At 41.7% G+C, this 25012-nt stretch overlaps 1 protein-coding gene across 12 annotated transcripts in view; it reads right to left on the bottom strand.

The window, feature by feature from the left end:
- DENND1A (DENN domain containing 1A) overlaps nt 1-25012 on the bottom strand; it is a 271090-nt gene that overhangs the window by 182631 nt on the left and 63447 nt on the right. For all 12 annotated transcript variants that reach the window (XM_028716002.2, XM_077922279.1, XM_028715997.2 and 9 more), the window contains one exon: nt 23280-23323. In XM_028716002.2, coding sequence (XP_028571835.2) covers nt 23280-23323 — 44 coding nt within the window. The remainder of the gene's footprint in view (nt 1-23279; nt 23324-25012) is intronic.

The raw sequence follows: 25012 nt of genomic DNA, 5'->3' as shown, positions 1-25012 counted from the left end.
CACATTGCGATTTTTGCATAGCACATGCACACATTGTGATTCACAATACAGTGGGCCCTCTGGATATGAATGTAACTCATTCCAGGGGTCCGTACATACCTCGAAAAATCCTCAAGTAGAGGCGCCGCTTCTGTGCATGCGTGCGCGGCGAATCTCGGAAGAATAGGTTTGCCACGTTCGCAACCCGAAAGTTACGTTACCCGAAGGTAACGTAACCCGAGGGTCCACTGTACATTGCCACGTCAAATATTAAGAAATCAGGACCACAAGGTAGACTTCAAACCGGTATTGGACAGTGTACTGACACTTCGCCCAGCCCTAATGTCTGTGCCAGGCTATTTTGTGTTCTAGGCAAAGCTAATCCCTTGCACGCACACCCCCAAAATGCTAACTTCAATTTTCAAAACCAGGCATCCTGTAGAGAAGAAAATGAAGAATACAAAAGTTTAAACTGCTATGTTTATTTTAAATTGCAAGAATAAGGAATACAACTTTGATTATCTGTCTGAAATACAAAAGAAAATGTTTTAGCACATAAATCGTTTTGAATAATCTTGCAAATTTATGTCTCTTTAAGTTTTCCTTTGCAAATTTTGTCACCAATTCCTTCAGGTCAAACGCTTATGCTTGGGCACGTTCAACTGATGTAGCTGCCAAGCGAACTAGTCTCTTTCTCAACATTGTTAAGCATATTTAAGTTTTTTTATGTTTGAGCTTTGAGAAACTGCTTGCCACTGACACTGGAAGTGCGAGAAGGATCCTTAGAGCAACAGAAATATTGGGCTATTGCTCAGACCTTCAGCACCAGTATCTTTTGTTTCCCTTGTGCATCAATGATTTTTCCAAATCATTGCAAGGCTTCAGTACATCTTCAGTAGATTTTTTTGTTGACACTGTAAGTATCATACAGGAAGCCAAAGAAGGAATCACATTGCTGTGGCTGTGGGAATATATTCAATAGATTGTATAGCCATGTCTAAGTCAGCATAGCAGAAACCTGCTTTGAATTTCTGTGTTGGATCTTGAGGTCTCTTCTTGGGCCGCCTCCTCCTCAAACTACCCTTTCTTTCTCCTTTCTCTAACTTGTTCTGTCCTCAAAGGTTGAGAGAATTTCTAGTTTCTTTGCAACCTCAGTAGCATCTGTCAAAACCCCTCATCGCCTCTGCAGCCCACAAGGTAATTCTTGGTCACTTGCAACTGGCCGGTAGCTGAATTTTTATCAGCTTCCCCTATTTTGTCGTAGCTTGCTTATAAGACTGACTTCAAAAAAGGATGTTGTACCATGTAACGAGGAATACCACAAACTTGAACTTACAAATTGCAACAGCAAGCTTCAATTCAATACATATTTCCAGGAAAAACCTTTTAGGCTTGTGTTTCAAAATATCTCTATTAAAGCATCATATATACTACCAAGATGATATCTCAGTGGTTTCAGAGCATCGATCTGACTCTCCCATCTTGTTTCACTCAATGGCATAACATTTATGCTATACACAGCTAGTTAGAATTTGCCAATGCTGGGTCAATGCAGAGAAATAATTAGACATCTGCTGAACCAAACTGAAGAAACTAGTTGCTTCCAGACAACAACAGCATCATTGACTACCAAGTTTAAAGAGTGTGCATTGCAAGGCACAAAAAAGGCACATTGGTTTATGTCCAGGACTTTCTTTGGTACGCAATTTTTTTTGCCTTTCAAGTTACTCCCGTTATCATAACCTTGACCACACAGATTCTCAAATGGTAATCCCACTTGCTCAAGCTGTCCAAGAGGAGTTTCTGTCCTAAAGGCACTTGTCGTCTCCTTTATCCCAAAAAATGTTCTCTTACGATAACATCAGGCTCAGACATCTCATTATCTAATGGTTTTATTACATCAACGTAGCGTACAATCATTGTCATTTGTTCAATATGACTAACGTCAGGTGTGCAGTCCAGAATAACTGAGTTGTATTTGGCTTAATTTGCATGTGCTATAATTTTCTGCTTTATAGCACCTACTACAAGCTGTTTAAGCTCATTTGGGGTATCTTTTCCTACATAGTGAACCATTTTTTTTTAATCTTCAACACTGCACAAATGGTCATTCATGGTGAGATCAAAAGGGATAGATATTCTACAAACTTCAAAAATGTCCATTGCTAGCTATGTACAACTTTTCAGCTGTACCACGGGATACCACATTTTGCAAAAGCAATCAGGCATTCCAATATTCTTCAGAATATAAAATAAAAGTAAAATATTATCAGAAATTTATAAGATTCAACAAAAGCTAATCTGAATAAAACTATGCCCCTCAAAGGTCAGTGCAGCGTCTGCTCTCTGAGGTCTGCACCCCAGGCGGCTGCCCAGTTGGCCTGATGGGAGCACCGGCCCTAGTCACAACCGTGCCGAACTGATTCAATCCTATCTTAGCTATGTCAGGAATTGATCCCCAAAGCCACAAAGGGAGGCTTTCTGGTTTGAAAGCAGGGACATGTGGAAAACAAGGCACATGGATATTCCCACCTACTTGCTGTCAACAAAATTGGCAGAGATTTGGACTGTTCATTTAACTGTCTATGTAATTCCAAAATCAATCCTAAGCCCATGCAGTACAGAACTCAATATACCTTCTCTTCCAAAGAGCCCACAATTCCAAAAAGCGGTGCTATTTGAGATCAAGGCGCACTGTCAGCAGCTGTTCTACAGCTCTGGAAATTCCTGCCACTAGAAACTCACCACAGACTGAACATCAGATGGGAACACTCCAAGTCATTGTGTTCATTTGGGCTGGTGATGGTGGAGGTTAAGTTGGTGATTAGCATGAAGTATCTTCAGGTTCACTCATTTTAAGCCTGACTGCTTTTAGCACAAAGCAGCTCCAACAAGGAGAGCTACCACCATTAAATATTTTAGGTCTGTGAAGCACCACGTGACTACCGTTTCAATTGAGTAAGCACAGCTGTGTTCCTGCCATTCTGTGGGGCAGGGAGCGTTACTCAGCCAGAGCTTTTCTAAGTGGGTGGGATACAGAATTTAAATGGCTTAGGGTGGGCCAAACCAAACATGGTGCCAAGAGAACATGAGAAACCACAACCTATACGCTCTGTAGGTCTCATCTCCCAAGTCTGTGATGCCAACTCTACGTTCATATTTAATAATACCCTCCACTCACTCATTATGAAGCCGCTGAGCGGGTGTGTGGGGCCTGGCACCATTGCCAGCTGCACTGGGCAAGGTGCAGTGATAACACCTGGCTACAAGAGCCATGCGCTACCAAAGCAGGAGTCTCCCCCACATCACGCCTTCACCTCCTCAACAGATTTGCATACAAGCCCTTCAACAGAGAGCCAGGGTGGTGCAGTGGTTAACAGTGTTGAACCCTGGCAAACCAGGATTCAAATCCCAACTCGGTCATGAAGCTCCCTGGGTGACCTCAGGCCAGGCACTCACTCTCAGCCTAACCCACCTCACAGGGTTGTTGTGAGGACAAAGTCAGCAGGTACCATGTATGCCACCTTGAACTCCTGGGAAGAAAAATGTCATAAATAAACAAACTCCATAGCTGCGTGCTTTTATAAAACTTATTATCCCACCCCATTGCATTGCACTGTTTGGGGACTGAGGGTCCACCTTTGTACATGCAGGTACACAAGCTTCTCTTCTGAAGCAAAGGCTCATGCCAATGCCCACACCTTTCCTACAGCTAATTTTGCTTTGTTATGGTAACCTCAGGGAGATAGAAACAAGAAATCACATTCATTTTTGCTTTGATTCATAGTGCCTCCATGTGACAAAAACTGAACATGCCTCCCCTCACCCCCCCCTTTTTCTCCACCACCGTGTGTGTGTGTGTGTGTGTGTGTGTGTGTGTGTGTGAGAGAGAGAGAGAGAGAGAGAGAGAGAGAGAGAGAGAGAGAGAGTGTTGGGGGTTGGGGTTGGGGGGAGCACAGACACATACACAAAGCCCAGGATCCAAGACGGAGGGGGGGACGCAGCTGAGAAGATGCAAATCACCTCAGTAGCTGCTGCTCAGGGTCCCAGGGGCAGAGTGTGCCTGCTTTCTGGATCAATCTCCAAGTTTGTATTTTCACAAATCTTTTTGTATGCAGTTTGATTTTTAACATTTTAATGAGCATTAAAGGAGAAAGAGAGTGAATCCATATCAGCCAGTCCCTGCCGTTAAAGCGCAGGGCATGAACCGCGTCCCTTGGGGGTCCCAGGAAAGCGCCTCACCGCTGGCTCCAGGACATTTGCCACCTGGCTCAGACAAGGCCCCCCCCCAACCCCCAACCCCCATTCTTTTCATAATGAAAATACTGCTGACATTATAAACCCCACATGGGCTTTTTAAAATCCCTCTTCATCGATCCAGCAAAATGTGTAACTTATTGGCGACAACACAGCACTCATTGATTAAGTTTGGTTTCAACACCAAAGTTTTCAAAATAAATGAGTCACAAAGGCAGCAAGGCAGTTCCCTTGTGTTGTAGCCAAGGGAGAAGGGGGCAGCCTTGGGGAGGGACTGCCCCACTCCGGCCACCACAGACAGGGGCACCAAGAAACAACTCATTACTTACTCACTTTTACAGCCCAAGGAATTTGAGGCAGGAATTTGCTGCTATTGTTGTTTTGTTTTGTTTTGTTTTGTTGTTGTTATTCCAAGGGGAGGCCAAGCATCATTCACACACCCAGTGGAATAGATGAGAGAGACAAGAGAGATAGAGACACACTAGTGGTTCCCCCAACCCATTTCAGAACTGAGTGGAGAACTGAACAAAGTTTCACATATTCAGGCCTAACCCTCTACCCAGAATATTTTATTTTATTGTTTATTTCATTTATATCCAACCCTCCGCCAAGGAGCTCACGGTGGCATGCGCCACTCTCCTCCTCCTCCGCATTTTATCCTCACAGCAACCACCCTGTGAAGTAGGTTAGGCTGAGAGTGAGTAAGTGGCCCGAGGTCGCCCAGTAAGCTGGTGGGGGATTTGAACCCTGGTCTCCCAGAGGCTCAGAATTTAACTTTGCAGTCTAGTATTATAGTTAAAGAAGCATATGGCGGTGAATGCCAGAGAAGCCAAAAGAAAAGCAAGCTCAAGCCTAACCCTCCAACAACACCTATCTGTTTCTGTTTCCCGTGCCCACCCAGTCCCTTACTCTCCCTTGGGGCAGAACTCACATTTTTCGAGCAGTTCCACGAACAACTATACGGGTCACATTCTGTCTCTCTCCCCACACTCCAATCCTTCCTGTTGCGGTTTTCCCTCGAGACACTCACACACTCAAAAACTCTCTCTTACTGATCTAAGAAAACAACTCCTCACCTGACTCCTTTCTCTGCCCTTTGGAAATCCATTGTTAGCAATAAGAACAAAAGGAGTTTTTTATAAAGCAAAACAAATCCCCCCCAAGGGGGTCCTGTGCTGTTTACCAGCAGGGCAATGGCTACCAATAGTTTTGAGGAGGAAGACATTCTGTTTGAAGAGCAACTAGCTAGCAAGATGGCAGCCCAAAGCTTCCAGAGCTCAATCCCAAAAGCTGTTTTCAGTGTTGGAACTCGACAATACAACCTGCACCATGAGCACCCCAACGCAACACAACAGCAACACTTGGTGGTACACATTTCTCTCATCTCTGCATAATCACAGCTCCCTACCAATTATTTCAGTGGATGGGACCCAGGACATGGGACTTTCAACAAATGCCTACTGCTCATATTGTTCATCCTCTGGGCAAATAAGCTGGGAGGTTGTGACTAAGGGTGCGCTGACTCGTCTTCAAATTAAGACTGTTAACAAGACCACATATCTGATACAGGGGCAGAATCAGATGGAGAGGAAAGTGAATGGAACCAGAGCCAAGTGGCAGGACATGTGCTTTGCCCAGTTCCAACCCATGGCATATCCAGTTTAGAGGAGAAGGAGGAAGGGGCAGAGCTTGGAAAAACTCTCCACCACTGCCTTAGCCAACAGGCAAGACTGGGCTTGCATAAAGTAATTTCCTGCACTCCTAGAAGTCACCAAGTTCAACACAAGTGTCTAAGGAGCCTTTCTTCCAATCATTTGTTTATTTAAAACATTTACACTCCACTCTTCATCTGCTTCAGTTCAGGGGCAGTTTACAAAATCACAACACAATTCCCTTTGCTTGATAACATCAGATGTGCCCCTAAATGTAAAACTTCAAAATAAGGCTGCTGTGGGAGACCAGCAGTCCTTTTAAGCCCTCCCTCTTGCCTGTACAGCTGCGCTGGTGTTTTAAAGGGGGCCTCCAGGGCCAGCTTCCAAACTGATTTCAGGCAAACTTAACTGGGAAGAGGAAACCTGGGGGTCATGGAGAGATATAAACATGCAGACTGCCCTCGAGATGGTTGGCTGGCATCACGCCATGCTGGCCCAGGTTCCTCAAGCTTTCATAACGTAGGAGCTTGCTCAAAGACAACGTCTATGGAGAAATTGTCAATGAGGAGGAAACTTGCTCCCCCATGAATGGACGATCTAATCCACTTTAGGAGAAGCTGAGGAGTTTCACAGAAAGGAAAACTGCTTGAAGCTGCAACTGGACTGGCAAGGCAGGGAGTGGCAGAAGTCATCCCTAGAGAGTGTGAAGAGGCAGCTCAGTCAGAGAGCCCGCTGGTTGTGGGGCGGACCCAGACACTTTCCTTCTGTGAAAAGACACCAGTCAAACAGTAAATTGCTCAGTTATGAACAACGTATAAAAAGGGGTGGCTTTGTGACAAAGTGGATATATAAGAAGCAGATTATGAAACAAGAGAGTTATTTGGGCAGCCCCGTTGTGTTACGGAGCCGTTGCTGTTTTTAATGAAAGCAGGCCATAGCCCTTCCCTGTTATTTGCAGTTGGAAATAAGGCTATTTAAAAACAATGCTTCAGAAACATGGTATTCTAATAAACAAAAGTTGCTTGCTGATTGTCCCCCAAACTATTGAGCTTTTAACTTTGTGCACAATTAGAGCAACACAGAGGGAGAACACCGGCACACATATTTCATCTTGCTTGCAGGAGCAATGAGAAGCTAAGTAAAGGGCGATGGAAATACATTTAGTGGAAAGGCCCAATTGCCCCACATGGGGGGAAAGAATCTCAAAATATAGGGGGAAGTTTTGTAAGCAAAGCAAGAGATGCATGGATTTAAAATCAGAAATTCAAAAGTAGCACACCGATGGGGAACTATTTACTGTCTGGTAAGCAGGGTGGGGAGAGAAGCCCGTTCATTATCAGTTTCGATAACCCCTGACTTTTTTTTTAACTTGATTGTGCCTGTTTCGTCAAATCCACCCCTAAGGCCACCAACCCTTCAAATCTGGCTTGGACGTTACACAGGAGGAAAGTCCCAGCCTCCCAGAGGTCCTGCTCCTTATACAACATAGGCAAAAGCAGGAGATAATGGGCCTGGGTTGAATTCACTGCTCTGTGCTTCTCCTCCTGGGACACAGACCTAGCAGATGTGATAGAAAAAAATTGTGCCAGAGAGAAAAAAATAGCTCCGGCTTGTTCCTTTAATGGCATTCACATGCAAAGAGAGGGGAAAGGGAACCTCTCTCTCAGCCATACAGAATTTAAATACAGACATAAAACATTATGCTAACTTAATTCAAACATAATTTTAAAATTCAGACTTTCTCGGTAGCACTAATAAAAAATTAAATTCAAATTTAATAAATAATAATTAATGCTGTGCTGAAAATACATACACACAATGGAAAGCTGAAAGTTCAGATTCCTTTAGTCCCAGTTTATAGACCAAATTACAGGGAAAGAACCACTGAGATGATTAAATCTATGTATGCGTTTGTCCTCAGAGTGTCTTACACTAGCGTCATACACCTTTCCTTTACAAATAAAAAGCAGCTTATAAATACTCTAAATAAATAAAACAGCACCCACAAAATATGCAAGAGTGCTAAGTGTACTGAGCAAGCTGATTTTGACAACGTGGTCTTCTTTGGCGATCACTCGTGGCCAAGTAAGATTGTCTTCCATAAACACAGTTTTAAAAGTGAGTCTGTAAGCAACTGTGGAGGCCAATTCTGGATCCACACACCCTTCCACAGTGGGGACATTGGTTTCCGGGCAGGAGTTGATCACAGTGAGGGTTCCTTCCTCTTAGCACGTTTCTCCCTTTCGTCCTGAGTTCAAGTGTCTTCAAAACCCATGACACCTTTGGAGCACTCACAGACCAGAGTTTCCCAGCTGTCAGTGTTGATACAACATTTTTTTAAGATTTGCCTTCAGAGAGTCTTTGAACCTCTTTTGTTCACCACCAGCACTACAATTTCCATTTTTAAGTTCAGAAAAGAGTAAGTTCTTAGGTAACTTTAATTTCAATTGGTCTTCTCCAAGTACGTAGGAATATCACCTTCAGTATAGGCAACAAAGCAGCTATAAATGAGGTGAGAAAAAAATATGTACTAGGCATCCTTGCATTTCAAAACACAAGCTTTTCTCATTTTGTCTTCTAACTCTGCAATGCAGAGAAAGTTTGGGAACGTTTCCTGCAGGTATTCAAATCCTCCTGGAAACTAGTCTTCAGAAGACTCCCGTTATACCAAACAATGAGGAATAACGATTCCCAAAAATCATCATTTGGCCTCTCAAGGGCAAGCTCGCTAAATATCACAATAAACTGCACCCTCTTAATCAACAATCCTGCTTCCTTCAGGTGAGAATCCTGCTCCCCACCCCCTCCATGGCACCGTGTGTGTGTGTGTGTGTGTGTGTGTGTGTGTGTGAGAGAGAGAGAGAGAGAGAGAGAGAGAGAGAGAGAGAGAGATATGACAGATAGATGTAGATATAGATATATAGATGATATAGATATAGATATAGATATAGATATAGATATAGATATAGATATAGATATAGATATAGATATAGATATAGATATAGATATAGATAACAACACTGATCTGCCAAATAAAACCAAATTAATGCAAATCTTTTTTATAAACATCCACAAACAGTTATTTAAGCTTTTGAAAAGTTGGCCTCATTTGAAAGCATGAAAATGGGAGTGGGGAGAAAGGAAGACGCGAAGGGCAGCTTAGAGGCTGGCTCCTTGCATAAATATTCAGAAGGAAGATTATAGGATCCGTGTTTGGCTGTCTTAGGTTTCTCCAAAGTCCACATAGAATAGCAAAGAACAAAACTAACGAGAAGGAGAGCAGATGTTAGACAATGCAGCAACCCCCCCTTTCCTCTCTTGCCACGGCCCCCCTCCTGCCCGCCTCCCTTGGCTGTACTAAGGCGCTTTCATCCCCCTCCCCCTTTCCCAATATGGTTAGGTCATTCAAGGATTCTCCTATAGACTCTGCATTGTCGTTGAGAGCTATAAGCTGGACCTCTGTCAGCTTTCCAAAAGTTCCCAATAAAAAGGCATTATGCAAATGCTACCTCTCTCCTACAGTCTCTCAGAAAAAGCAGAAAAGGCCTCCAATAGGCAGTCGTTGGAGTATTAGAAGTCCCAGCCTTCATTTCTGTATGGTTGTGTTTGCCTTAGGGCCATGCGGCTTGTTTTGACAGTGGATCCCCCCAGATAGTTGGGATTAGTCGAGCTTGTTTAGATAAACTCGAAAATCAAGGCCTTCTTGAGGTAGATGGCTAGATGTAGCTACCGAGTTTCCAGCTGCTGCCTTCTTTCATCCCCAAACAACTGCAGATCCACAGTAGATATCACAGCCACAGGCTATCTCCCATACATAAGTACAAAATTAAAGGCTGCTAAAAGAAGCCTTTGTAAGTCTTAGTGCTAAAATAAGGAATCTGTACTGTATAGTTTAGACATGTTATTCAAGTGAAACGCTGGAGAGCCTTGCAAAGGACAAGTTTACTGAAAGAGGAGGAAGCCAACCGTCCCTTTGCACAGAAACAGGCAAGGCACACGTCTTTTAAACGGATGGCCAACATTTATTTGCTACCGATTAAAAGCTAAGAGGCCAGTTTACCAAATACTTCAAAAATGCATAGTATCAAAAGAGATATTGTCAGGAGGATTGTGTTGGAGCATGCAAACCTGCCTTATACCAGGGTCAGAGTAGCCCTTCACGAACTGGCAGTGGTTCTCGGACAGAGAAATGTCTTTCTTGTCACCTGCTAGAGACACCAAGATCTAAACCTAATACCTTCTGCACAAAAAGGGTGTGTGTTACCACAACTTGATTTGCATCTTGGCAACTTTCCACAGCAAATCCTCTAAGCTGATAAGGTGTCAGTCTACACACTATTTTATGAATTCAACACACAATAAGAAAAAGCTGAGCGCACTGAATAGCCCGCTACTCCTCACGAGAACCGGAGCTGCCACTCTATGTATTTGTTTACTTTGCCAGTTTTTTCTTTCTTTCACAACAAAAGAATCCCAATGAAAGATTCCCAAGTGCACGCAGTACATACAAAACCCAGCACGAAGAGAATTGTGGGCTCAGGGAATTACTGTAATGTAAATGCCAAGTAATTGCTAGAGCAGCAGAGAAAAAGGAAGCCCACCATCGGGTCAAGGAAGAGTAAATATCTTAATTCTTCCTTTGCCACTCAGGGTAGCTGATTCAATTAGTAAAGAGGACTGAAAGGAGGAGAGCAGCATAACTTGAGGGAACTGACAGGTGGAAGGGAAACAGAGTACACAAACCCATCGTGCACTTGAGGATCCCGCTATCCAAGTCAAAGAAAGCGGTAGGCCTAGAGTATGGCAGCCCAGTTCTACCACTGGATTAACAGCCTGGCTTTAGGGAAAATCAAGGTTTGGGCAGGAGACTGAAGAGATGGGGGAAATTCTGCCTGCCTACATTCTGCAGCACTTCAGCCTGACAGAACAACAAAGCTATTCAGTGTGGGCTGAATTATCATGGGGCAGGCTATTTGGGCTCAGGGCTGTTGGCTTTCATAGAAGTGCCCCAAGTCTTATCTCCAAAAATCTGGCCTGCATGAGCTGGACAAATAGCCAAACTTAACCACACCAGAAGAGAAATGAATTAACCATCTTGGAAGTTATTGGTGGAGGTGGTGCGGTATTTATCAACCTAAAACAGAAGAACAATTTCTGCAAAATTGCAATATGTAATACAAGTAACACCACTCTAGAATTTAGAGACTGGCAGGATAACTTTTCTTTCTTTTTTGAAAAGGACAACATGGAACAGTTCCAACAGGTATACATATCCTGGAAGGTCTATTTTTCAATTTGCTTCCAACACTCCAAGCCACTTTAGTGAGCCACAGTGAACATTACAATCCCTCCCATATGGAGAAGATCATATTCTTCTATTTCTGCTATCACCTTAGCACTCTTGCTTAAATTGAAAACGCTCTTGTGCACCACAAGTTATTGCAACTGCCTTTCAACCAGAGTCTGGAGTTGGTTTGTACAACTAATCAACTAGATTATAGTAATTGTTTTTGTGTAGTTCTGAACTTTAAGCTTCCATTGATATTTTTACAGAAAGGCAGGATGTACATTTTGATGAAGACGATGATGATAATAAATTAGCAACACTCATAGAATGCAAAAACTATAAAAAATGTCAGAAAAGGACTATGTTGCATGAGCCTCAAAACAAATGTGTAAAACTGTAATTAACATAGGTATTAGAGATCCCCATAAATAAGCACGGTACAAAGTTGAAAGGCAAATTTTGTTCAGGAAAGTTTTGCTAACTGAGAGCAAACCTGTTGCTATATGGATTCGCTTTTATAAAATGCTGGACAAAAACAAACAATCTAAGGGCTGTGGCTAAATTTGATTTCTTCTTCAAGCTACAAGGAAAAGGGGAAATTATGCATAATCAATAACATTTTTACTTACCTTTGTTTTGATTCCTTTTATTTTTTTCCCATCTTAATTAATTGAAATTTATTCTGCATGTGCTATGCATAATTTTTTAGCAGCACCTGTGTGCTGCTCCTTTGGGTTTTATGTTGAAATAGCAATGGCTATCATTACTAGTCCATGGCTGCATGAAACACATCCTGGTAAGTCATGGTTGAAGGTCTCCAGCTTCACTCCTCCCTGCTAGTGAGGGGCAGCAAAAACCATTATCCTTGACTTAGTGTTGGATCTGAACCAGGCGTTCTGGCTTGTTTCACTCGGAACAAGCCTTAATTAGTGAGCCAAAACAAATTCTGGCTTCAGGTAGCTCAACTGGTTAGAGCCTGGTGCTGATCATGCCAGGACTGCAGGTTCGATTCTCATGTGGAACAGCTGCATATTCCTGCACTGCAGGGGGCTGGACTTGGTGGTCCTCAGGGTCCCTTCCAACTCCATGATTCTGTTTCTATAATGGAGTGAAACAAGCAATGATAACTGGTTCAGATGTAACACTAAGCCAAGAATTCTGTTTTGTTTCTCCCACACACTACTGGGAACAGCAAAGCCAGGGAGATCTGCATGCTCACGGTAAGCCATTAGCCACAGCTAAATAGAAATGATTTTGCCTGGCATGGCACAAGGGTGTCATGCAGGTGTTCCTGTGGAAGGCATTTCTAAATAAATAAATAGAAAATAATATTTATTTTTTTAAAAAAATGCTCAATTAATCACTATTTCAGTAGGTTTAACCTGCAATCCTATACACACTTCCCCGGGGAGTAGATCCTATTGAACTCAATCATGCTTATTGTCTGTGTACACATGTATGGGATCTGCACTGTAATAAATGTTTTAATCCAATAATCCATTAATCGAATCCGTTAATCTAATAACCCATTAAAGGATGCATCTTTGCTAAGTATACTGATGAGCCCACCAATAAGCAGGCTGATGAGTCAACATACAGCTCCTGGCAAACTGGAACAAATACTTAGTTATTTTTAATCTGGACTTCCTGCTTAGTTTCGTTTTTCCAAGCCGCTTCAAACCTCTAACCTCATTCATCCCAACAACAAATTCTGATACATTAGGTACATAAACACATTACCACAAGAGGGAAACTGAAAAAGAGGGACTAGTCCAAACCCACTGAAGTCTGTTCTCTGTCAAGTATGGCACTTCAATCACCATCCCATGCCAAGACGTGTTTTGCTCACGAACCCTTTCTTGTAAATGATTACATACATAAAACACAATTAAGTTTCAGTACTATTTTGATGTCTACTTTATATCAAATCTAGAAAGAATGGCAAAACCAAACTAGACAGGTCAACAAAATTTGTTGCCCAACTTCTCTTTTAAAAAGTCGCTTCTAAAAACACGGTGAAAGATCTGCCTTTGACACTACCAGCGCTTTAATTCTAATTAATTTTGGTGGCCATCTATGCAATTATGGCTGGGGAAGGTCTTTGGACATGAATTGTCAGAGAACATTCTTAGATACTGGTCACATTCTCATGCAATGATAAATCAGGGTTTCTGGTTTACCATGGTTTATGCTGAACGAGCAACATACTGGTACATGTTGCCCAATCACTTTCACTTTGCTCGTCCCCTAGTGTAGCTAAACAAAAAAACAGAAAACAGGAAGTCTTGGCTTCCTGCTATGTCCGAATCAAGGAATGTGGTTTGTTTTTCCTGTACAAGTGATGATCCACTAGCCAGCAATTAACTATGGAATCAATTCCAGAAAGCCACGTAAGAATCTCATGGATTGAACACCACACAATTATTTTTACTGATTCTTTACTCTCGCTGAGAAAGAAACACACATTTTAATTATATCAATAATGTGAATGCAGAAAAGGACGGTGACTACAGCTCTGTGGCTCATGCTATGCTCCTAGCAAGGAAATCCAAAACTATAAGGTACATACCATAGCTTCTCCCATACAGATCATATAAAAAAATATTAACAGTTATAGCAGTAAAATGTTCACATAAAACATCAGTCTCAAAGCTGCTGGAATAAGTGCAAAGCATATCAAACCCAAGGATAACAAAACGCTGTTCTAGGATACAGCTTCTTTTGCCCAAACAACACAATTGCCTCAGCAGACAGAAACACACACAAACTTCACTAATGTATTGATTTAAGTGTACGTAATTGGACTAAAGAAGAAAGGAAATCCAACCAATTCAACGCAGCGGCACCTGGCCAGCCAAGAAACATTCAGACATTCCAGCCTAATTCTTATTTCCCCTTTTAGGAATAGTAAGTGCCCCTCCAACAACTTGTAAGAGAACTACACTTGCAAGATTTCAATGGCGACTATATTTGGCCTCTTCTTGCAAGGTACTCAGAGATTACCTCAACCAAAACGTTGGGCAAAATGGACTTGCATTGTCAAGGAGGGCAGGATCTCTCTTACACACAAAATGTCCAATCAGTGCCAAGCTTTGGGCGCCAAGAGGTGGGAAACTGAAAGCTTGTAAAGGATATTCCATTTAGCAAAGACTGGGATGTATCCTCCTCCCACCAACCCCAAAATGTGAAAATAGTTACACACCACTGTTACCTATTGTCCCAATATTTAATTACCGGTAATTGCCATATTTTTCGCTCTATAAGACGCACCAGATCATAAGACGCACCTAGTTTTTGGAGGAGGAAAACAAGAAAAAAAAAAAAAACAGGCCACATAAATCATGTAGCTCAAAAGACCAGTAGCAGGCTACAGAGAGACCAAACTTCTGACGAGATAGCTGGTCCACCCCGGGTGGCCCACCAAACTCTTTTGGAAAAGGGGTCCGCCCCTGTTCAAGGTCCTACTCCTAGTAGATCGAGTGGCCAAGCTCAACAGTCAGATGACCTTGTAAATCCCACTCAACCTTTACGAGAGGTTTTTCATCAGAGGAAGATAACTGATTTCTTTATTGGCTCCCCTCTTCCCGTATTAAAGTTGAGCCAATTTTCCGAATGACAGTCAATTGGAGGTACGGGGGAACCCCAGCCTTCAATATTAAGTTGGAACATTGCTGGATGGAAAAGTAAAAAATTAGATCCAGAATTCCAAAAATATATTAATTCCTTTCTTATTATACTATTACAAGAAACTTGGGTGGAGGAGGAAATTGAGTTAAATGGCTTTGAGTTTATATGTCTGCCTGCTAGCCCGTCAATGAATGGTGGCCGCCCTAAAGGTGGCCTTACAATTGGTATCTCCCTTAAACTTCGGGCTAAACTTTCACTAGTGCATGCATTTCCGCCTTATGCTATTACCGGACTGATCTCTGGTGGTAACTTCTCTTTATTGGTTACAAATGTCTATTTCCCTCCGGGAGGGTTAGCAGCGGATCTTACTTCTAGATGGGAATCCCTAGAGGATTTTTTACTTTCTTGCTTTCTTAAACACAAATAAATAGTTTAAACAACTGAAGACATATGGCATAACAAAATACACCTGGTGAGCAGGGAGGGGAAGATGGAAGATGGGGGGGGCGTGTGCAGTCGGATGGCTGCCTCCATACACCTTGCAGGTACCTAGCAGCCTGGCTGCCAAGTAGTCGCTTTCCTGTTTCTAAACATGCTTTTAAAGTGTTTTGGGGGGTTTTGTGCTTTTTTGTCTTTTGGGGGGGGGGCGTTTCGCTTTTGGGGGGATTTTATTGATCTGATATTGTACTCTTTTAGTATTGTCTGTGTGCATATATGTAAACCTCACAAAGACCATTCTGGTTTTAAGCTGCCTATAAATATATGAAATATATGAATAAGAAAATGCCAGTTCTTAAAGGGACATCTTCTGAAAGAGGTAGACCTTCCAATCTGGTAAAGAGAATTGGCTGGAAGAAAACGCCTTCCTTAAGCATTTCTTTGTTGTTCGACAAGATATTTTTTTTTTCAGTAAAACAACAACCCCAAAGTAGCTTATTTGGGAACAAGATGAAATCCAATCAGCATTGCTGAAGAATGAGTTTTAGAAGATGCCACCTTGATTTCTACCAAGTACCGTAGTTTTATTTATCTGTGGTTTCCAGTACCAGAAGGAAAGCTACTGGAGTTTCCCCATCAAAGCTAACTGGGAAAAGAGCAGTATAAAGTTTCTCATTTATCTCCCCTGAACCAGCACTTAAGGGAACTGGGTATTTTGGGCAGTCTGCACAGCAACACACCCTTCCATTTTAGCCCCACCAAATTTATTACAGGTAATTTTTAAAACCTTTAGCTGATTAATTCACTGCTCAATAATAATAAAAAAACTTACACGTTGCAGAAGGAAATCTGAGAAATCTCCATTTTGCCTTAAATCTCGCAAGCCATCAGAAAAAATAATACTGGGGAACTGCCAGAAGTGGCCTTTTTTGGCAGCCTTATGGTGATGGTATTATACAGCACTTATTCACCAGCTATTTAAAATTCCTTAATTATGCCAATTACAACTTTAAATCATATTTTATTTCTGAATAATTTAATCAGCCTTTTGAGATGCAAAGTACCTTTTCCTGTGCATATCTGAAGCACAACTGTTTGTCTGTGTGTATAAAGCGTGCATTTTAGCAGGTCCCACATAGCCTCAAGGCTGGTAATCCTTGCACATGCACTCACACAATCCCACATGCTCCTCCTACAGTAGATGTCTCAATATCTCAGCCATTGCTGTCAGTGGTCACCAGTATTGCATTTGCCTGCTGCATGCAGATATGGGACTATACAATTCTACACAGCATGGAGAGGGGGAGCAGAGAGTAGTTATTCCTTCTCCAAATGAAACTTGATTTATCGAATGAAGGTGGCTGATATTAAGTTCTGGAGACATTCTAGGAAGCACAGCTTCAAACCCCCCACATGATCAATGTCCTGCTGTTATGGAGGCAGAACATTCTGACAAACATCAGAATAGGTCTTTTTTTTTAATAAAAAAAAAATGAGACAAGAAGAGAATGAGGAAAGCAACATGGCTGCCCACTAGGCCTTGGGTCAGAATCTGACTTAAATTCAAAAAGGAATGAGCCTTAAAAGGGGTTCCTCGAAATCTAAGTGGCAAGTCTAGTACCAGCATTGCTTGTGGAAGTGAACCACGCTTTTTGAAGAGCTATATACTGTATACACGCTCTTAAAGGGGGCAGGGAAGAACACCAGTGCTTGTTTTCTACACAAAAGCAGGCATTCAGACAAAAGGCAATGGGTCCTTTGGTGTTCCCATTCTAATTTCTCCATCAGTGAGCTGGTGGAAAGTTTATAACTATCTAGGATTCCTTCCCTCCTTTTTGGTGGGAATGAGGAAGACAATGGCCCCAGATAAGAAGCAAAAAACATCTACCTCTGCCTGGTATTTATGGAAGATGGCTTGGCAGAGGTTTGGAGTCAGAAAACATGGACAACAGGTCAATTGATCAACCGAAAGAAGGATGTCGAACACATCATCTTGATAGGTGCTCCTCCGGAACAGAGATAGTAAATGTGACCCAGCAGGAGTTTTGGGTCCTTTTATAATAAAAAAAGTTGTTGTTTTTAAGGTAAGAAAAACCTAATGTTCCTGATGTTTCACTCATGCACGGTGATGATAATAGTTGGGCCTTTGGGAGCAGGGGACTAGGACTTGTGCATGATTACCATAATCTGTTCTGAGCCACCAGGATAGGAGGAGGGTAGGGGATAAAATGGAGGGTGGTAACTACATGTAAGAAGTTGTGCTGAGATTTAATTAGCTCTGCCTCTAAGAATCACACTCCAAAGCATCTATTTTAAGTTCTGAAATACTTCATGAACCATACCAGCTTCACCCTTGTGATGACTTCGACGAAATGTCAATTGTATATGCCAACTATGGCTTGGATTGTAGCTTTCAGAGTGAACCATCTCTACACATGCAGGGTGGTGAAGAGAGAGAAAACAGAGGACTTGATTCATCGTCACAATACTCAGCATTATGTTGTCCCACTGACATATGCAATACTAAAGGAGTTGCCTAATTTCATCCATTCATGAAGTGGTTTTGCTCATCTCCTGAAGGAGCATTCAGAAACATCAGCTACAAGCCAGCTTCAAGGCCAACAATTCAGTTCTTAGAAGTTCATCCTCCCTGCTCCCCACCCTGACTCCCACTTTTACCATAATGAGGATCAAGTACAAGGACTCCTATGATCAAACGAAATTCCAAAAATAATTACACACACAGCCATGGACTATTTGTTTGACTTTTTTGCATCGTAAATCTACAGACACAGATGCCCTCAACCTGAATATGACTGGATTACACATACTGAATGATTTATAATTATTCCATATAAAGCACCTAACGATGCATTAGGCACTTTACACAACAGTCTATCTATACATTACAAATAGAGAAATAATGGAGAAACTTTTTATGCAATCAATAACTGCAATAACTGCTGACCCAAGGCACAACTGAGCTGGGGGTGGATAGAATCCAAAGGGCTTGTCATGCTAATTAGAAGGTGTACAATCAATCCAAACTCTCTTGTGAATAAGCTTCACTGGAATGAACTGTCTGTGCATAGGTCCCATTTAGTCATTCATTCATTCATTCATTTACAACATCTGTATCCCGCTCTTCAGCCAAAAGGGCTCCCAGAGCGGCTTACATAACATTCTAAAGGAGATAGGTAGGTGGGAGATTGTAGGTAGGAGATTGTTCAGTGGGTTGTCCTTCCTGGGTCAAAACCATTTCCACACTTTGCTGTCTGCAGTGGCACCCAACTCACCTTCTCCCATGGCAAGGCTGCGTCCAACTCTCTCACGGTAGAGTTAGGCTTCCAGCACACATGGCCGGGAGGTTGCAAGTTTTACACCACGCACATACAACCAGCGCAACGCAAACGTTCTCCAAATCAGTTGGCGACGTGGTAACGAAAAGGATATTCCTCTTTAATTTTTTACCATCACCACCACAGCCATGTTTCTTACATGGGTTATGAAGCTTCTACAAGAAAGGCTCTTAGTTTCTATATAAAGTGGCCCATATAAAGTTTACGGTTTCTATATAAATGTGTACGGATTCATTACAGCCACTGTTTCTGTGCCCATGGAAAAGGAGGGGGAATACCTGCAAAGAACACTGAAGTGCCCATTCTGAAGGAGCACCTCAGCCTTCATACAACAGTTGATCAAATTATACACAGAACGTCTGTCATCATATGCCTACTAAGCAGATGGAGCATATAAATCAAAGCTTTGTGTGTGTGTGTGTGTGTGTGTGTGTGTACGCACGCACACACACACACACACACACAATACCCAATAAAAGAATTGCAGAAGAGAGGCTCTAATACTAGAGATTATGCAAGAAACTTATCTAATATAGCAGAATGCCATAGGAATTCCACTTTTACTCCACATTCATTATGTCATTCATACCAAAATAATAATATTCTTAAACTTTAATCTTGATTACAACTTTTTTAAAAAGTAGTTTTTGAGTCATTTTAAGTGGCTTAAAAGTCTTCACTCACTGCTACCGGTCATGGTGTAGCCGTGTGGAGAGGACAGTAAAGGCCCAAATGTGCAGTTGACCACAATGCAAGCACTTTTAGGTCTTGCTAATTTCAGTAAGGATAGATTTTAAGCGCATGTGATTAAATCAAACTGGATCGTGTCTATGAATCAGATCAGAGAACCCATGAGTAAAGTTTTGCTGGTGTTCATCTTCAGGAACAGGTATAATAAATATAGAATTATTAAAACCTCAAATTAAAAGTTATATGGGGGGAATTGAGACAAATAATTAATTTGGTTCTTTAAACACAATTTATTTATTAACCATCCACATTTGTGTTTGCTTGCATTTCCTCACAAAGGAGCCTTTTTTCTAGCTGCAGAGGTTATTTAGAATCTTCTTTAGGAACAGAGGGGCTGAAAATTATTTTACACCTTTTATCTGCTTGAGAATCTAAAGTATAGACTTGAAGAATGACAAAACTGTCGCTAAAATTATTTCAGCAATTTAGAACATGTCTTCTAGCATATGGGATATATTATGTAAGATGGCAGAAAGAGACCACAACCCTTGTGATAATTATACACGACTTGCACCAAAGCCAGCGTGCAAAACATCTACACCAAAATTTAGCACAGAACTTTTTTAAAAAGAGAGAGAGTGAGGGAGAAGGGAGCTAGCTGAACATGTTTGGAAAACAAGTTATTAATTTTGGACATGCTATAAACAACGGCCAACATGAAAGCACAGTCCTCTAAAATGATTGATTCTATTACCAAAAATTTAGAAGAAATCACCAGTTCTCCCTTGGATGCCCCTCCTATATGATGCATATGACCTCTGAAAATAAAATCCCAAGGACTGGAATAGGTTTTTTACAGATTTAAGTCACTTTTACTATTGTGGTCTGACCAACCCAAAGAAAACAGGGGTGGGGGAGGGCAAGCAGGGGTGTCCACCTTGGTGGGTAATTACAATCAAGATTCCAGCAATGTGGCTAGTCGGCTCATTACTTTCTCCCTTTGTACCAAACCCCTTATTTACATTTCAGATTACATTTTTCATGAAACAGCGAGATCTATCAGAGCTGAGGGGGCTGAAATAATGAGGGAGAAATATTTTAATAAAAATGTGTTGGGGTCCTGCATTTCCGCCCGTGTCGGAAAAGAAAGGAGTTCTTTCTGTAGTGACGGATCATTTATTCTGCCTCTAAATGAGAAGCAAAAAAGAGAGCGAGAGATGAAACTGATGAACTTTTACTGCCCATTTGTCTTTAGCAGACAATTAAGACAGGAGATCAAAACGGATTATCGTGCCATGCAGACAACTGGCCCAACAGTAATACATCTCCAGGACCACAGATTTGTAACCTCCTTTTATCACTCCCCCCTTTCTTCTTATACTCCTTTTTCCTCTCTAAAGGCAATGCTAGCTTTGTGGCTCAAGGGGAGCCAAAAGGCTGCCCATCATTATTCAGCCACAGATGTCAGTCTAACCTCCCTTTTTTCTCAGGTTTCTAAAGCTGGGAGCCACAATAATTTGTGACAGATTCTTTTACTGTTAGGTACAAAGAACACACAGAATAAAACATCCAGCGGCAGCAAGGCCTCTGATCAGATGCGCTGCCTACATGGGAAACACACTGTATGTAAAAACAAGTGCCAAGAATTTAGACTGGGGAAGTGGGGGGGGGGCAGAACTTGGGCTTTTTCGTACTAATGAGAGAATTGCCTTGTGTTGATTTAACTCACAATATTCCTCGCGGATTTGGATTGTCAGCAAGAAACATTTGTGTACAAGTTGCACATGCATCACATAAAAACAAAAGGAACCGTTTTGTTTTTAAAGGTATGCTACAAGGGGGGGGACCCCACAGTAATTTGATTTTTTTCTTCAAAAGGCCACCACACCTAAAACTTCAACTTCATTCCCACCTTTGCTGCAGACCGAGCCTAAATAATAAAAAGAAACCCTGCAGTGCGTTTGCCGTTCAACTTTCCACCCTCTGCTAACGAATAACACATACTTGACACCTTCAAAAATGTGGCATTTAGGTTTGCCACATTTGCTAACTAAATTAAAGAATCCTCATTTTGTTTAGAAATGGCCATCTTCTGCTTCCGAACCACTTTCACAAGCATTCAGAAACGATATGCTGACCATAAGTCTTGCTTAGTTTTGTTCACACAAGCGCCCGGTGTCTCTTCAAGGCTTAAACGCAGTTTACGTTCTTCCAGCCCCTTAAAAAGGCACCAAAAGTAAGGTCGCTCTGAACCTGAAATTAGTGTGTTTAAGGTTGAGAAGTCTGCTACCTTCCCCACCTCCTGAATTGATTGTCCACATTTCTTTTTGTCTGTTTGTTTGTTTAAAGATCTTTTAAAAGCACGAGCTGAATAAAAAGATCAGGGAAGTTCCAGCAGCACATTAGCTTTGCATCTTTGGATTTCTGTAGGTTGTACTGCGTTTCTTCAGAGGTGGTTTACAGCATACTAAGATTTCTCTCCTTTTTTGTTGTTGTTTTACAAAAAGGAAAAATATTTTATGTATGAGACAGTCCTATAATCCATAGATCACAGGCACAAGAGACAGCAACAGCTCCGAGGGACCCTTAATCCGACTACATTTCATATGATAGACTAGCGGCTCTTTCAGCACACATTGTGGCCCAACGCTGCAGAGTGTACTTAGGGAGCTATTTATTAACAGATTATTGGCACGAGATGGCAATGAGGACTTGTGTGTTTACAAAAGGATGCTTTGTTGCACACCTCAACGCTATGGTGCAAGTACGGGGGGGGGGGGGGGAGAGAACAGGCACTATAAAACTGCAACAAAAAGCACTCAAGCAATATGCCGGGGGGGGGGTGTTGTTTTTTTAAAAGAATTATATTAATACTACAGGGGCTCTCCAGGACTGCAGGCATCAGGGGCGACTATTGTCCCGTCCGCTGCACACACCATTACAAGACAAGGTCTGTTCGCCCTGAGGGCCCCACGCTGGGACGTGCTCAGCAGCAGCAGCAGCAGCAGGCAGGAGACACCGCTGCACCTTCCACGGAACAGAAACGTTTTTTAAATGGGAGAGGGAAGGAAGGGAAAGGATCAGAACCAAACACTCCCATAAGAAAATGTAACTAAAACCTGATAAAGACTATTACGGGAGCCTTTCTGTACGAACTTCACCGCACCCAGCTGAATGGAGATTTTTCAGGGTTGTAACAATTAGGAGAATTTGGTCCAGAGATCGATTTTCAACCCAGACTAGCAATGGCTGACACGAAACGCCTTCCCAAAGGTCGAGCTTCCTAGCAAAAACAACTAGAGTGTACTAAGTACACCGATGGAGCAAAAAATAAAACTTCCCTCCCTCCCTCCCTCCCAACATTACTCTATAACAAGATGCATTTGAAAGAGGAAGAAGCCATCAAGATCAGCAGTAGCTTTCAGTCACCACAGCCATCCACACGAATTTTGCAAAGCAGGATGTGTCCCCTTTCCCCTCTGCTCTGAGCACTAATTGCAAAATTCCCACGGCATTTTACATGCAGTCACTCCCTCCCCTTTTTATATCCCATCATTCTGCCAGATTTGATGTGACCATGAAATTTTTAAAAAGTGATGTGATGCCAAGTAAACTCATAAACCCTAAAACAACGAGATGAGGATTCTGTAACTAACAGCAGCCTGCAGCACCTCCAAGGCAAAGTAAGTCTTTTTTTTAAAGGAGTGAAATTCATGAATTTGCTTTCTCAAAATAGATTCTGAAATTGGGAAAGCCTTATTGAGAACCAAAGCCATCTATTCAAGTTTATGCATGCAAGTTTACATGTTGTGTATACATTTTTTTAAAAAAAATCTTAAGTTTCTAATCACAATTCCCTTTTCGCCCGCCCGCCCCCCCAATGCTTTCTATTTTGTTTTGTGTTTTTTAAGGGAAAAAGAACAGCTATAATACGTTGAACAACCCTGAAATGAATTTTGTCATGTAAAAAATTAATTACGCATTCCAAACCTGGTCACTGTAGTCCTTTGGGAACTGCCTCCGCACCTCAGGATCTGTAAATAATTGACAGATAATATTAATTGGCTTTGGATTAGTGAGCAAGCAGAGAATCACACATTAATATTTGATCAGAAGATGATAGCAGCCCTGGCAGGGGATCCAAGGAGGGCAGCTGAGGCTGAGGCACTGATAAGAGGAAGTAAGGACTCCTCCAGGCTCTCCTTTTACCCTCTTTCCAGAAAGACAAAAAAGAAATTAGAGAGACCTGATGCTACTGTTAACTTTAGGCTGTTATCTAATGCAAAAACCTAACCAGGTGCAAATTGCCAGCTACGTGTGCTGCAAGGGAACAGTGCCCCAATCGTGCTTAGACTCTTTATTTTTAATCAGACACCTCTTTAGTCAACTACAGGACTGGACTTTAAGTGGGGGAAAGGCAACCCATCAGCAGAATTCAGTGGGACCCAATCATAGCTTTCCCCCATCTCACTCAAGTGTGTGGGTAGAAGGGAAAGCGGACTATTTAAAAACTGAAGTGGGAGGGATCATCATTGGTAAATATCTAATTAAAGTGGCACTGAACTACTTTAACATTAGGAAGCCCTAATAACATAAGCCTTCATTATACCAGTAACATCCCTCACTCCCCAAAAAGCCACGAGTTCTCCCGCCATCATTTCTCAGGATAAACATGGCAGTGCGACATAAGAAGCAGTAGTTCTGAACAAGTTCAATTGCATAAAATGGAACAGAAGCAACAAAAAACAAAACCCAGACAGAAATAATTTCTATGACAAACCATCTCAAAACAACTCTGTTGCGGCCATCTGCTTTTCCTAACAGTGTTTCCAGGATTGCCAGGTTCCGTATTATCAGTGTAATTATAATTACAACAATAATAGATTAAAAACTAGATGCCTTGAATTTTGCAAAGGAGTTGTCATTTATTCAGGGAGCCCGTTGTCAGACCAACATTTGGGCACAATTGTGAGCACATTTTGAATTCTTTGGGCTTGCAACGCAGGATGCATTGTTAACCAGATGCTTTCCATTTCTGCAACAAACAAAAAAATGTTTCCACAAGTTTTGATCATTATGGAGGGAGCAGGGATTTGTAAACAATCTTTACTGCTCAATTACTGCTCCCCTCTGACAGAGTTAAGGCTTGTGGGGCAGAGAATAATTTTATGATGTATACATCATATACTTAAAAAAACAAACCCACCCTAGCTCCCTCACAGGCAAAGTTTGTTTTGCTAATAAATTGGTTAATTGGCAGGTTCAATTGTTAGCAGATGCAGAATTTTCACTAAACTATACTTGCTTTCAACAAAGTATTTAAGATGTACAGTCAGGGTACTTAAAAAAGAAAGAAAGCAAGCTAACTGATGGAAGCTGCTATTAAATTTTCCATGTGGATGCAAGTTTGATCACAGTCCTTCAATTGTGCATTTGGACTTGAGAGGGAGCCTTTGCACAGGGAGGGGAAGAGGGAGATCAAGACATAAAGTAACTTATCCAGAAGATGGCAGAATATTAGACTCACAATCATCAGTTATGAAATAGATTAGCCTTCAATATATATATTTTTACATATTTTATTCATTTGCTTTTCTGATAACATTCCAAAGCATAAACAAAAACAATACAACAAAGAAAAGTATTTCCTTTCAAAGATTTTAAATAATCAACAGAATATCAGAAAACATTCCTTGACTTCCTATCCTCTCTTTCCATGGTTC

Source organism: Podarcis muralis, chromosome Z (assembly GCF_964188315.1).
Source record: "Podarcis muralis chromosome Z, rPodMur119.hap1.1, whole genome shotgun sequence".
NCBI lineage: Eukaryota > Metazoa > Chordata > Lepidosauria > Squamata > Lacertidae > Podarcis > Podarcis muralis.
This window is presented reverse-complemented; position numbering and strand designations above follow the sequence as displayed.